Source organism: Anopheles bellator, chromosome 2 (genome assembly GCF_943735745.2).
Source record: "Anopheles bellator chromosome 2, idAnoBellAS_SP24_06.2, whole genome shotgun sequence".
NCBI classification, from domain to species: domain Eukaryota; kingdom Metazoa; phylum Arthropoda; class Insecta; order Diptera; family Culicidae; genus Anopheles; species Anopheles bellator.
Genome location: NC_071286.1, coordinates 38,035,681 through 38,050,676, shown reverse-complemented (window position 1 = coordinate 38,050,676; position 14,996 = coordinate 38,035,681). Strand labels below are relative to the sequence as shown.

General features: G+C 51.6%; 1 protein-coding gene across 1 annotated transcript in view; it reads right to left on the bottom strand.

Moving 5' to 3' along the window:
* Window positions 1-2,960: 2,960 nt before the first annotated feature.
* LOC131207497 (uncharacterized) overlaps window positions 2,961-14,996 on the bottom strand; it is a 140,855-nt gene continuing 128,819 nt past the window's right edge. Inside the window, exons 9-13 of the mRNA XM_058200112.1 lie at window positions 13,872-14,000; window positions 6,509-6,677; window positions 6,276-6,423; window positions 5,635-6,202; window positions 2,961-5,267 (exon numbers count right to left, since the gene is read on the bottom strand). Of these exons, the coding sequence (XP_058056095.1) occupies window positions 2,961-5,267; window positions 5,635-6,202; window positions 6,276-6,423; window positions 6,509-6,677; window positions 13,872-14,000 (3,321 nt within the window). The remainder of the gene's footprint in view (window positions 5,268-5,634; window positions 6,203-6,275; window positions 6,424-6,508; window positions 6,678-13,871; window positions 14,001-14,996) is intronic.

Genomic DNA, 14,996 nt, shown 5'->3' with positions numbered 1-14,996 from the left:
ATCCTACGGTGCGGTATGGGTTCTGTGGAACGAGAGAGATGAAAGGTGTTCGGCGATAACGAACATTTGATCGCCGATCGACACGATCTGCTACCTCTGATCCGAGCTGAGCTCCTGTTGCGATTCGTGGTGCAAAATCTTTCGGACCTGGTCGGTTTCAGCGAAAATTTATTTCGATCCGTTTCCGAGCAAAAAACTTGAAACAAGTCGGAAGAAGTAAAAGAAAGAACATAAATTAAGCAAATTACGGAGTATTTTTAAAACTTTGCCTATAGAGTCAATCGTTTTGTTTTAATTTCTCCACGAAGATTGGTGGCATTTTGTTGTATCTCCAAAATCGAACCTTTTCCTTCGTGTACAGATAAAACCAGGCGCCATATTTATCAATGGTTTTTATTCATTCCCGAAACAATGTTTAGCACCGACCTTTTTTTTATTTCTTTCCGGTTTGCTGGTTGCTTTCTTTGCATGATTGTTTTATGTTATGTACGTTCAAAGTTGCATACTTTCCGCTCCGATTTATTATTATTTGCTTTCCGCACTTGTGGACTTGTGGTTTTTAAATCGCAATGCGGCGCGCGAATGTGACCTTTTCCTGTGACCGCCATTATCTTGCTGGCTGTTTCACCACATTTATTATGCTTCCGTTGCGTTCAACGGCAGATCCAGATAATTGCCTCCGTTCAATTGGTCTCAATGCGCAGTTTAATTTCCCTGTTGCATCGGCAGTTCAGAGCACAGAACGGCGGGCGGGATATGCAAAAGCATTGTGGAAACAAAAAAGGGTTCCGTTTGCCTTTATCGAATCGTATCAAGTACCATGAAAACGGTGCCCTGCATTTATCTGCCCAGAGCCACAGTGTCGACGGGCAGTTTCGTGTGCCGTAGGAGAGAGCGAGAGCAGTTTGTTGAACAAGCAAAATCGCCCCAATTGCCACAGTTGACCCGATTTCCTACACGCTTTTCTACCATCGTATAAAATATAGGGTTCATATTTCGCTCCGATATTTGACGGGTTTTATTGACTTTTGGTGCATGCTTGGAAGCATCGGCTGGACAGTGACGCTGTGGTTATTCTAATTATTCAAAAGAATTGCTTTCGGTAAATGGTACAATGCTCCACCACAAACGGTTTATCATTAATTGAGCTGTTGGCGGCGACAAAACAGGGATCCCCCGGCAGGACCTCCGGTGCGCGTATCCCCGCCGAATCGGGAATTCATTTCAAACGAATTGAACCCAACTTAAAGGTCTTTTTCAAAATATGTTTCATTCTTCGTTCATAAAAAGCATAAAATTCAACCTATTCTCTTTCGTTCCAGTTAGACTGTTTGTTCGGGTCGGGTCTGTGGTACTGTTTGGAGTAGAGACAGTGTCTCATCCTAACCCGTTACTACTTAACTAATACACTTCAGAAAAATATAAATATGCATTTACACACATTTTACATACCTCGCGGAACCATGCGCCTCCATCGGCGTCCCAAGTTTGTTTGCTGCTGGTGGTAGGGTGTTTAGGTTTCGTTTCTTGGTTTTCTTCACTGTTTTTATTTTCTTTTCTCTTGTAACCGACCGTACTCTCTGCACATGTTAGTTGCTTTCTTAACCGTAGTAGTTTCTATAAGATTAGAATCACATTTAACTTATATGTTTAGTTTTTATTAGTTTTGTTTCCCCCCCTTCTGTCGTCTCAATAGTTTTGATCTGCTCTCGTTCTTGTCGTTATTATAGTGTTTTCTTTACATATAATTGCCGTTCATCGCAGAGGATGATCTCGATGCTTTTGCATCCGGTTTGCTCTTGCACGTAATAATGTGGGGGTTGTCTGTTGTCACACTTAAAGCGGTCGCCTAAAATACACCTGGCGGTGTCGTGCTCACTCGACTCCTGATTCCTCCATTCCTGTTTGACACTCTACTTCCGGGTTCGGACTATTTACAAAGATTCCAAACGCACCTGGCTGGTGCTGGTCTGCACTGCACAATGCGGGTCTCGGTGCCCATCGAAACAATAAGCATTAGACATGAGATATGCATTGATGTTTAGCAGATAATAAGCTGATGCGCGGTAACTGTTTGTCCCATCTGCATTCGGCCGTCAAATTGTTCTACTTCATTCATTGCCCCACCGTACGAGGAAAAATAGGTCTAAAGTATAAAAAAGGGAATCCTCTACTTGATCTGCCCTGCAAATACGTTCCATTTTACTACTGCTCCACTCTGCTCTCGTCCTTCTCTAGTGATATGATCATCTTATACACAGGTCTTACACAGGTCTTGGTCGGAGGAACCGAAACGGGTCTGGGCGGCCCCGGGACTAAGGTTGGGCTGCACACAGTGGCGAAATTAAAACATTGTATCATACATCAACTCACCAGGCCTCGTCTTCGTCGGCCGGGCCACACAAGGCATTCGTGGTTAGTGGGCAAAAGTGCTACCTTTCCGTCCCTGCTCCGGTACCGGACCACCTTCGCTCGGTTCTCCGCTTCTGCTACGTCTGATTTTCATTGTTGTTGATTCGTTAGTAGTGGAAGCAACCATTGTTTCGTGGGGGGGCGGGCAAATGGTGTTGGGTGTGTTTGTAAATCGTAAGGGTGCACGTACAGGTCCGAACAGGAGCTCTTCTAATTGGCACTTGTTGAACAAATAATATCGACCGAAAGTTCGAAATTCAGTGCGGGGCGTACATTGCGTTTCCAGCGCAAAGCACTGCGCTACGCCTCCATTTGAGACTGGACCCCGCATGGACGTAAAATTAAGTCAATTCTCTTCTCGATCTCCGGCCAGCACGAGGCGGGGCTAAAACGGAACCGATGTTTCGGGTGCCGGCCGCGCAGCTTTCGGACACACATCATCGCAACGGTTCGCTGTTCCGACCCGGCCGCCTTCCGCATCCACTGCCGTTGGCCCACGGGTTAGCAGCAAAACCAGGGGTCCGGTTGGGCCGGGTTCGCAAACGTTGTTATCTATCGGTAACAAGATTCTCGACATCCGAAACCATCACCTCCAGATCGGACGGGAGCGGATCGTCGAGTGGTTTGCACGTGGCCAGCGCTCCGGAAGCGGCGCCACTCGTGGGCCACTCGAACGCGGACCGGCCGGTCTTAGGGTCCGCACAGGACGATGTGTGGGGTCGTCGCCGGTCACCCGCCGGGAACCAACAGCCAGCCACCGGGGCAGGGTGCGAGCTGGAGGATTTTACATTGAGTGACGTTTGGCGTGCCAGAGGCACACCGACGTGCGTCGATGGCAGTGGTGCTTTGCTACTCGTTCCTACACTACTACGCCGCTGATGGTGGTGGTGTTGTTGGTGTTGGTGCTGGTGTTGCTGGTGGGTGGAATAGGGTGCGTTGCTACTGTGGGACGAGTTGGTGCTGCCGAGCGTTCCGTTGCCCCCCGTTGCACTCGGTTGATTACCGTTAGTATTGCCAGCACTGCTACTACTGGGACCGTTGGAAGCGGATCGCGTTAGCTTCATTCCGCTGGCCGCTGCTGGGGCGTGCTGCAGCTGCGTCACACTGTTTCTCCGACTCCCGTACCCCGACGGTACGGTGTCCTGCAGCAGAAACTGGCTCGAGGATCCGTGCCGCTTGAGGGAGTGCAAGTTCGAAGCCGATCCCGACTGGCGCCGGCTAAGGTTGGAGGTGCTCGATCGCTTCTTTTCGGCGAAACTGTTACGCTTGGCACTACCACCCGTGCCGGCACCGGACAGGGGTTTGTAGAGGTTCGAGGTGCTGGACCGTATCAGACACTCGGTGCTGTCACCGACAAACGGCCGGTTCGCGGTCGCCTGCGAGCTCAGGTGAATACTGGAGCGGCGTGGTTTGTCGCGCTCGCGACTATTGCTGTTGCTGGCCGGGGCGAATCCGATCGCACCCGGTTGCGTGGCACTCTTCGCCAGCGCGAAGTTGGCCTGCGAATGCGCTCCGCTCGCGCTGCGATTGATGCGGAACGTGGCGCTGTTGATCGATGGCACCTGCTGCGGCTCGTTCGTTACGGTTCCGTCGTCGCCGTTGTCACCTTCGCCGTGACCGAACGTAATGTTCTCGTACGTGTGCGATTCTTCGGCACGCGGGTTCAGCGTCTCGTAGTTCGGCTCCGCCAGAGGCCCCGAGCCACCCGAGATGATGGGTATCGTTTCCTCGGTCACCGCTGCTCCCGGGCGCACCAGGATGGCCGATCGTTTCCGTGGCTGACCAGGCTCATCGGCGCCAACCACCATCGCCCCGACACGCTTCCGGTCACCCAGGACCCGGCCCTTACGCTTGCCGGCGGCCACGACGTGCGTCTTCACGCCGGTCACTCCGCCGGTCGACGAGTCGTTCTTCGAAAGCTTCAGACTAAACTTGAACGGTGGCTTGTAGACCACCTGCAGCCGCACCTTCTCGTTCAGGTTGCCGACGGATTTCGTTTTCACGCGCGTCTTCTTCGGCGACCGTGCCGACTGCGCCTGGGCCGCCACCGGTTGCGTCGTCAGGTGATCCGGCGTCGACTGGCTTTTGCTCATGATGTTCGTCACGGCGGACGCATGCTCGTACTGGGAGTGGGTAGTGCCACCACCGCCGCCACCGCCGGCCACGATCGGGGACTCGAGCAACCAGCGCTGCACCTTGCCGAAGGTGTTACTGTGGTTGTGCGCGTCCGTCGCGTTACGGCTCGAGTAGTCGATCACCTCTTTATGCTTCGATTTGGGTTTCTTGTGTTTCGGCTTCGGTTGCTTCACGGCCACCGCCGGCTCCTTCACCGGTGACTCATCGGATGGGCCACCGGGACCGGCACCGGCACCGCCGGTCGTCGCACGTTTCTTCTTCTTCTTGATCAGCTTCTTCGGGCTGTCACCGGACGCGGTCGTCGTGGTGGTGGTGCGACCGACGTGCCGCTTCACCTGCTTAATGACTATGGTGGCTGGATTGGCGCCACCGGTCGGGGCCGCACCCTGCCGTGGGTCCTTCGAAGTGCACGGTAGCACGGCGGTGGTGGTTGTGGGCGCTCCAGTGGCCCCCGTTCCGCACACCAGCAGTTGCTTCGGTTGTTGCTGGCCTGGGCTCGCTCCCGCCGCTTTGCTGCTCTTGGCCGGACCCTTCGACGGTTTCGTCCGTTCGCCGCGGACCTTCTTCTTGAGCGGCACCTTCGTGCGGACGGCCGTGTGCACGATCACACCGTTGTTGTCCTCCGGCAACCGGACCGTCTCCGTCGTCGCACTGTGGATGATGGTGACCGTTTTCAGCTTTAGATTGGTCCGCTTGCCCAGCAGCTTCGCGCTCAGCACCTGCGGAGGGAGAACGAAGATCGGGGTGAGAAAAGATCGAGTCGAAACGTACGAATCGAGGGCGAATAGCAGCAGCAGAAACAGCACGGAGCACGAATCGGTCAGTGGAGTAAAGGTTCTAGCGCTACACTTTCTAGCCAACACGAGCTAATGCTTCGCTACCTGGCGCATACTCTCGTCAAATCACCCAAATAAACGGGGGGCAAGGAAATCAGTTTGCTCACAGTACTGCTCAATGTCCAGCGGAATGTCCTTCCAGTGGCGCGCGCTGTGCCGTATTTTCTGTGTGGCGCCCCAGAGAGTGGCAGAAAGTGATCAACTCGAACCTGATCATCACCGAAACCTCCCCTAGCCCGTGTACACTCACCAGCAGGATGAACACGATGGTCACGATCAGCGCGACGGTGTACCAGTTGCTGAAGATCCACTTCTTGAAGCTCGCAATGCTTTCCTCCGACAGGAGCAGCTTGCGCAGCGTGGCCAGCGGACCGGACGGATCCACCTCGCGGCATTTTTGGGCCACGTCGCAGTACCCGTTGTAGTCGTTGCAGGGTGTGCCGGGCTTGGCGTACATGTCCGGCACATCGTACGGCGGGTCGTTCCAGTCGAACGAGCTCAGGCACGGTTTGTCCTCGCCCGGCTGCTTGCAGCACAGCTCGCACGCCTTGATGCTCGGATCGGTCGGGCCGACGCTGCACTGGCACGACTCGAGTCCGTACGCCAGACAGATCGAGCCGGTACACTCGCCCATGTAGCACACGTACTCCTTGTTGCAGATCGTCTTGTTCGGCTTGTTGATGGACGGCGGGCAGACGGGCATCGTGCCGTCGCAGAACGCCGGATCGCGGCACCCGTTGTCGTCGCGGCACTTGTCCCCGTACTTGAGCGTACACTCGAGCGTACAGCACGGACCCTGGGACGGGCTGCACTGGGCCCTGGAAAAAAAAAGGACGAGAGTGAGTGAGGCCAGGCCATTCGGGTCGGATTCCGGGCGGTCCGGACACTTACTTGGGCGTCAGTGTGCACGGTTTCTGGTCGAAGCGCGAGTGGCGTGACATCGGGTAGCAGCACAAATCCTTGCAGTCCTCCTCCCAGCCGCAATCGCACTGCTCGCCGGGCTCCACCACGCCGTTGCCACAGATGGCCTCTTGCGGTTCTACGAGATCGAGGGGGGAGAGATGTTCTCAAATCAATCATCCTTTTCACACGGCGATGGCCACCGGGACCTGGATGATACTTACCGGTGAAGCAGCCCTTGGCACTCCGGGCCTTCGCGTTCAGCACCGGTTCGATGGCTTTCAGCGAGCACGGACTGAAGCGATTGTTGTTGCGCTTATCGCCGGACGTGGCGCGGGCAAACATGATGAAGTTGCCGTCCTCTCCGCCGGGCGTACACTGCTCCGGGTCATGCTGTGGTGGGGCGAGAAGAGAAACCAGAGAACCACGTTAGGAACCACGAGGTTGGCAAACGTGAAATACGACCGTTTGCGCTCTAATAGCTGTAATTACACGAGCAGAAGGAAATTAATCAACCGCAATTATGCTTCCGCGGCAGGGTTGCGTTGCGGAAACACGAAACCCCCAGCGAGCGGAAAGGCGTTTCCCGCCACTTCCGCCTCGGCGTGCGCGCAGTGCGCGAATGCAAATCCGCCGGAACCGGTGCACACGGCGCACCGGTTCGTTTCGTTGACTGTAGTGGGCTGCAGTAGCGTCGAAGGGGCAATTGTTGTTACCATTTATGTTTGGCACTGTTTGGTCAAATGGGTACGGCAAGACGTTCACTTAACTGGTGTTCACTCGGTTAAAGACACACTGATTGATTGGCCCTATTTGGCTTCAATTTACAATTTTCCGCTCCTGATGGACCAATTTTACGTTCACTTTTTGGGACGAGCAGTGACGCGGTGCCCTGGGAACTGTGTATGATGGAGGAGCGAGGCTTTAATCGTTCAAGCGATTTTTGGTTTGAAAAAATTATACATTTCAGTGGTTCCAAAGGGGGTACTGAATCTATTTGAAGTCGTCAATCGTCGACAATTATAATGAGCGTTTTATTACGCACTGACAGTCGATGTCTGGCTCCTGACCGTAGCAAAGGATCCATTATTTGAAGCTCGCGATAGCATCGCTATCTCCTTCAAGGCGATATCATTTTCATGGCCGATTTTCCTGGCCGATACATTATACTTTTGCCTCAATATCAGTAAATAGCTATCGCTACCTAGGACTGGCAATCCAGTCGACTCGATAATTCATCCACATCCAGTCGTCCACAGAATTCCCCACTGCAGCAGCTCAAACAGCAGTGAAGTAATGATTAACGGTCAGGAAGGCTCTACTGGGTACATGGTGGTACTTGAAAGGAATCGTTTATTATGAGTTGCTTCCGTGTGGCTAAACATTAAATTCAGATCTCCACTGTCAACAACTGCACCTGCACCAAAGATGGCGATTGATCAGAATCGGCCAGAATCGGCTAACGAAAGAGGTGTTGTGTTCCATCAGGATGACGAAACGTCACACACGTCTGTAGTGATTCGCCCGGAAAGTCCGGGAGTTTGGTTGGGAAGTTCTAATGCATCCACCGTATAGTCCAAACCTTGTACCAAGCGATTATCTCCTTTTTCGCACAAAACTTTCTGAGTGATAAGAAATTGAGATTAAGAAAAGATTGTGAAAAGAGGAAACATCTTAAATAAAGTTTTGAATTTCACCTAAAATTAATAAATTACTTTTTCCCGAACCATATAAAACATCAGAATTGCAAAAGTGTTTATGGATTTCGTGGAACTTTTGGGAACATTTCCAAGAGTCAACGTCTTTAGATTCATTAATGGGTCACACTATTTTACGATTTGAGTCTACTAACGATAAAGTTAATAATGACTAAATAATAGTAGCGAAAAAGGAGACATGACTGGAGAAAACAAAAACTCTCTTTGAATTTGAGACCGCAACCTGTTAGTGGCGGGTCTACAAATATGAGCCTCACCGCCGTCTGCTTAAGTGATGAAAGAAAACACGTCCTGTTCCTGAGCAATCATTACACAAGGATGATGGATTCGCGGAGGAAGCTAATTTAAGACCGGCCACCAGCCACCGCAAGGATAACGACACTCTTCCGCCGCGGTACATTTCAACCACACACGAGAACTCTCTCTCTTTCTCTCGGGGCGTGTTTGCTCAAAAACTTAAAACACATGTCCCGCACCGGAGCAGCTTCATTTCAGTCCCGTGGCCGGCAGAAAAACAACTCCCCAGAAAAGCTAATCTTGCACCAACCCCGCTTAGGTATTATTCTTGGCTCTCGACACTCTAAGGACCCGCTGTGTTCCGGCGGGCCACGGATCGCAACCAACCTGCGACCGGGGGCGATAAGCTTGCTGCAAGCCCAGCCACTGCGCGCCCGCGATCAGAAGTGCTGTGTGCAGGAGGACACCCCCGGCCAGCAGCGTGTCTTATAAATGGGGAACACTTGTTTGAGTCCCTCCCACGTCAAATAGAAGAACTACGAGTGCAATTTGTTACCGACCTTCCCCCAAACTGCTGCTGCTCCTGCTGCAGGAACTGAAGAGCTGGAGCCCTCACATCGTTGCTTTGCGATTACTGCCCGGAGTTCCCATGGCGCCGCCAGCCAGCACACGCTCGCAGCAAAGAAATGGAACAGTCCCACATTCCTGGTGCGAAATTCTTCAGTGGGAGCGCGGCGGACGAACAGCTCTTGTTACCGCCCATGTTTATCTTGCCAAGTAAACTTTTCAGCTTTCACTAATGACCGGCCACCGACGCGGGAGGACCACCGGGAATGGGGAGCGTACGGATACTTGCATCCTCTGCCCGTAAGCGATTAATTGGGACTAATAAATTTTCTGTTCCGTATTTATTTTCACTCCCGAGCCTGGGTGTCTGGGTTCGGAAATCACGTCCGAGAAAACAGTTGGCCACCAGTCGGGGATCGTTTCTGGCCAGTCTTCAGCCCTTACTTCGCAGTAGTTGCCTTGTGTTGCGATACTTTGGCGTGCTTTTTTTCATTTGGAAGTGACCATCATGACCACCGAATGCGAACCTGCGAGTGGCTTGGCAAACGAGGAGTTAAACCGTGGATTATTAATCTATTAATTATTTGCACAACCAGCCAGCGAGCGGAGCCAGCTTCCGGAGACACAGTCTTCCGGCCAGGTGTGGCACATTGAAATGAGCTTCTCGCGATGCTGCTCCTGTTTGCCGGGAGGGATCTGCCTTTCCCCGGAGGGAGATTGAGGAGGTGCGGTGCAACGACGATACATCATCGCCCGGTGGAAAGATGGTCTCCGGAATTGGTTCTATGTTTCATTTTATTACGAGAAAATAAATGAACTCTTGAGAGTTCTAGGCGAAGGATAGGGCGAAGATTGGCACTTCAGCCATTCGTTTGTGACGTAAAAGCGAATGGAACACAGCAATGGCCCGTGTAATATGTCCCGTGTTGTAATAACTGAGGCTCGCCGTCGACCGACAGAGAGTAGTAAAAATATTATTGCATTTTTCGAATGTATTGGCAAATGCAGTTCGTGTTTTTAGGGTCTACGAGGCACCGGTTGTGTTGCACGAGAAGTAATCGAAGATATCGCACTAAAACACGCCGTTTTCATCAACGATCGCCATTTACTTGAATTATAAACTTGGTATGAATCAAATTTCAATCATACTAGAGCTCGTACAATACTCTCAAGTCGTTCCGAACAATAGAAGACCTTTGGAAAATAAAGTCTGATGGAAAAATGTTGGGCCTTCAATTGCACCAGCCTCCAACAAGCATTGAATGACCGATAAAAAGTGCAGAAAAGGGTTTAAAAGTATTGTTGAACAAAGACAGTTTTCCTCAACCTTGTCTAAGCAGATCAAGCCAATCATTATTGCTTCAAACCTTGTGAATAGTTAAATTTCTTCGGCAGATAACTTCAGTTGTAAAATCTATACGTGCCAAAGTAACATATAAAACTGGGAGTAACAGGTTCAACATGAGTGCCACAGTGTAGATTTTCCCCTTTTTATATGATTCTTCTAAACAAATCAGAGGTGAAAAGAGTGTTGTTAAAAGAAGCACTTTAAAAGAGACCAAAATAGGGAAACATATTGTTATTATAAATATATACAACCAAAGTTATTATAAATATATACAACGGCCAAAAATCTACAACTAGAGCATGTATTAAATATGAGCCCTGCCTTAGAAGCTATTTGACAAAAATCGAATAGAAATCTAATACGCTAACTTTTTGAATTGCATGTGCATCACTTTGATGAGAAAAGATGTAAAAGGTCGTTTGAGGCAATCATAAAATGCATCTCGGTCTTTGTATTCAGATCATCAGATTTTTAAAACGTATTTCTTTTTAGGCCTTTTTAGATGAGCACTTCTTCGAATATTGAAAGACCGTTGAAAAAAGGAGAACACACCTTTAAGCTCAAAACCAATCCCCAAGACTTGCCCTTGGTGCATCATGTACACTGATATCCTCAATAAGCAGCTCATTATACTAGCCCCTTGAAGGGCCACAAAAATGAGGTCGGCTCGAAAAGCGGGTCAACGACGGACTCGGCCAGCAGGTGACACAGGTGGTTTGTGTTAGGTCCTCCAGTCCTCCAAAACATCCACCGCTCAAGACCGACCTCTGCCTGCTAGCTGGCGCGTCCTTAGCCTGTTCGCCCAGCTGCCACTCTCCGTGGGGCCGTGTGTAGGCCATAGCGTGACGCCTGCAAAGGACCCCGTTTATGTCAAGTGTCGTGTGCTGTTTTTGCATCCCCATTTTGTTGTCACCCTCGGACCGCGCGCGTGCAACTAGGCGCGCCGCGGTAGGTGCTGCTGCGTGTGCAAAGTGTGATGAAAAATCATGAGCGTTCGGTCCTTGGCGGCCCAAGGATCCTGGGGCTATGACGGCGAACGGCGAACGGCGACAGAACACAGACCACGAACAAACGGACGGGATAAAAGTGTTCCACAATTCCATTTTGTACGAAGATTAATAAACACAAGGATACCACCGGTGAGGGATCAACCCGGCCGACGGCCGACGAACGTCACCGGGCACCACGCGCACGTACACCGCGAAAATGTGCATTTCATTTTCCCGACGCCCGCCACCGTTTTCGGGCGGACGATTTTTCATTTCTTCAATTCCATTTCCGTGGCATCGCGTGGCCGCCCAAGAAAAGGTCGCTCGCGCGCCTACAACGCCGCAAGGACCCGGCGGTTCTCCGGACCGATTCGGGCCCATGTTCTGCACAAATTTGAATATATCACGCCGGCTGCACGGTGGCATCCGTTGTAGTGCCCGTTTATGGAAGTTCCGGCGTCCGCAGGTTCGGTTTTTTTTCTGCTGTCTACACCACGGAAAACCGCGCGCCGCGTTTATGGATATTAAAAATTCCATGGCCATCGTTTTGGTTCTCCTCCACGAGTGCGCGCCACCATTGCAAAAACCTGGCGCATTCTGGCAGAGAAATGAGGCAAAAGAAGCCAGAACTGGGGAAAAAAAATATGGCGAGACTCTGCGCAACGGGCGCGAGAAGTAAATTTAAATGGAAACAAAACACACACTCGCCGCCATTCTCGTCGACGGCTGATTGCGCGAGGCTACAGGCCGAGAGGGATTGAAACCTTGCGAACGAACCGACGGCTCCTCGGAAAGGTTACGGTAAAGAACGCCCTTCGGTGTCTGACGGTCGGCTCGAGGTTCGTGTATTATGGAAAAGCATTTTTCGATTTCTAAACGCCGCCCGAAAGTCCGAAATGAAATGTGTCCTCGCCAGGAGAAGCCGTACGTCGTACGCACTCCTTCACGGGCCCGGGGATGAAGGGCTCCGGGTTTTACGAGTCGGCAGTCGGCCCAGATAAAGAAGCCAAACCATTCCGACTTTGAGTGACACCACAGCAAGGGTTTAGGGGAATGGTGAGTGGGGGGACGGGCTGCCCACTTTCGAAACTCCGTCAGGAGCATCCCCACGGAAGTGGACTCAAAGTTTGGGAAAGTTTGTTCAAGCAAATCTTGATTACCCTTGGATTAGGCCATTATTTCCGTGTCAATAAATTTTCGTTTCCGCCCCAGTAGGGCGACCAGAAAAAGAAAGAAAACTTCACAGGACTTCAGCCCTATCACGTACACAAGGAACGCCTTGCCGGACTGGGCGCTGATGAGATTGGGATATCCTCAACGCAATCAACGCAACGAGTTTGAAAATCACATTGCGAGACGGAGTCTATACAGGGCCGTGGCCGTGGCACCCCGCTTGTGTTAAATGCATTTTCCCCGGGCCCTTTGCCCACCACCCCCCTGGAAGCCCCCCCTTGGGCACGAACGGTTCGCAGGAATCAATTTGGAACAACGAAACCCCAATTCTTCGCCAATTCGATCGGCCGTGAAGTATTGCCTGTTTTTTTCATGTGGAAAGTTTTTCTTGGCCTTGGCCACCCCAGAACTGCACTGCGCAGTGGCTTTCGTGCTGCCGGAGGGGTGCCCCGTGAACCCCGTCCTTGATTGTAGTTCATCGATAATCAAGGGGTTTCTTCTTCTTGGGGTGGCCGTTTTGCTTCGATAGTAGCCTTCCGGGGTCAGGACTCCCGAAACAACACTTTCAACGTGTGCGCCCAGGACACGGATCTAACAGCGATTCTTAAGCCTCCGTTCGTCGGTAACGGCACGTCCAGTGGTGGAGCTGTGGCCAGCTGTTTCTTGGCCTTAAACCGGGAAAGAAGACAGGGCAAAATAATCGCCCGTCGCGTGGACCACTTTCTTCGTCGATGTCCTTTCGCTATTGTTTTTGCGGACTTTTCATTCCTACTCCGGAAGGATTTTAGAGCCCTCTAAAACGGGCTGCGGAAATTGAAAACATAACACCGAGGCAGCACCGAGCTCCTAGCAGAGAACCGCACGGTTGCGTGGCGCGATCGGGCGGAAAAGCCAAAGAAATGCAATCAATGCACGCAGACCGACAGTGTTTCACAACGTTCCCACCGCGCGGATCGGCCACAAGACAATGAAATGAAATCCCCCCCTCGGACCGGTGCAAAGTACCGAGAACGGTCGCCTTTAATTGGAAGAGATTGAATTGGAGCTGCCGCTTCAATTAACAGTATGAATGACGACGACACGGCATCGTTTCCCAAGAACCCGATTTTCCCGACCAGAAGGAAAGCCATTGTAACGCCACCACCGGGTCGCGAGAGCTTTTCAGGTTATGCCTACCTAATCCCGCCCACGGAGGACCCATCACTCGTTATCGTCGTGTCGTCTTTTCATCAACGGCGCAGAATTGGGAAACTCGAGCGAGCTCCCTGCTCTGAGCCCAAACACAATCCTTTCCCGGAGTATTCCCGGTTGAGGTGATGTGCCTAACCAAAAGCTGACCGCCACTAACTAACTATTATACTCCACGAACCGGCTACTAGCAAGGAACGGGCGTGATTTTAAGGTTCGCTTGACTTGTGGGCTCTCCAGGGGCAGGCTTGCAGTTGCCAACGGCTTAGGAGCCTCCGGCATAGCCTTTCTTTGATGTTTCACTAGCGATCGCTCCAGCAGCAGCAGGATTTGGAGGCGCACGTAATAACGTCGGGACGCGACTTACCGGAGAGCCAAAGTTGTGCCCGATTTCGTGGGCCAGCGTGACGTGCGAGACGGCCGGCGGGACGTGTTTGCCGTAGTTCAGCAGGGTGACGATTCCGGTGTTTAGCGACTTCAGCGAGCCTCGGTAGTGCTGGAATGGAAGAGACAGGAAAAAGTTGGGTAAGTATCGAACGGGGAAGAAATAAAAACCCAGGCCTGCTAGATCCGCTCCGAGTTGATCACTGAAAGGTAGGACGGTTGACAGAGTCGGTTATGCTGCGATACCCCGCCTACCGGGGATGGTATTAGTTTTCGGCAAAGTTCCTATCTGCCTAACGGTGCCGGTGTGCGACGACCAACTTTTGCTAGTTGGAAATTGGGCGCGACGCTCACGTGGGGTTGATATGTATCGTAAACTCATTATCGTTATTATATTGGATTACTAATGAGCATCTCTCACTCTCTCGCTCTCTATCCCTTTGTGTCTACACATACACATACGTAGGCAACAGATCGCCCGGAGCTACACGGCGCGAAGTGTGCCATTTTGTGACACAACATCTTATGCTAATGGCGGGAACCTTTCGATGAACACACTTCGCTGTCTTTATGCTCAACTATTAGGGTGCCATAAACACAACACTTTCGGGGATGGCCCGGGGTGAAATAGGAAAACCCTAACCCGGTGGTGCCGATGATCATTTTAAGGGCACCTCCTCGATTGGGAACGCATCAATTAGCTCGAAATTAGCACAATAAATGTCCCGCCGTCCCGCGCGGTGACTGTGGAGATCTGTCTGCGGCCGCACACGTGTGGATGGAGCCCACTTTAGTCAAATTATATACTCATCATCATCCATCACTCTACTTTCACAGCTTCGTCTTCGACGCCGGATGCAAAAGAACGACCAGGGATGATCAATTCTAGTTCGCTCCTCGGCATAACTCTCGCATTCCTTAATTTGTGTAATCCACCGGCCCGCCGAGTCGATGAAGTGGAATTGTCCGGCTTTAGCAACCGCACACCGCGGACCGAGGATCTTGTTGTGCTCGTTTTTTTTTTACTTTCGCCGCTGCTTTCGAGAGTCCTTGCCCGGCGGTGGTGTGGTTAACGAGACAGCTTCATTTGACCGTAATTGAATAGAAA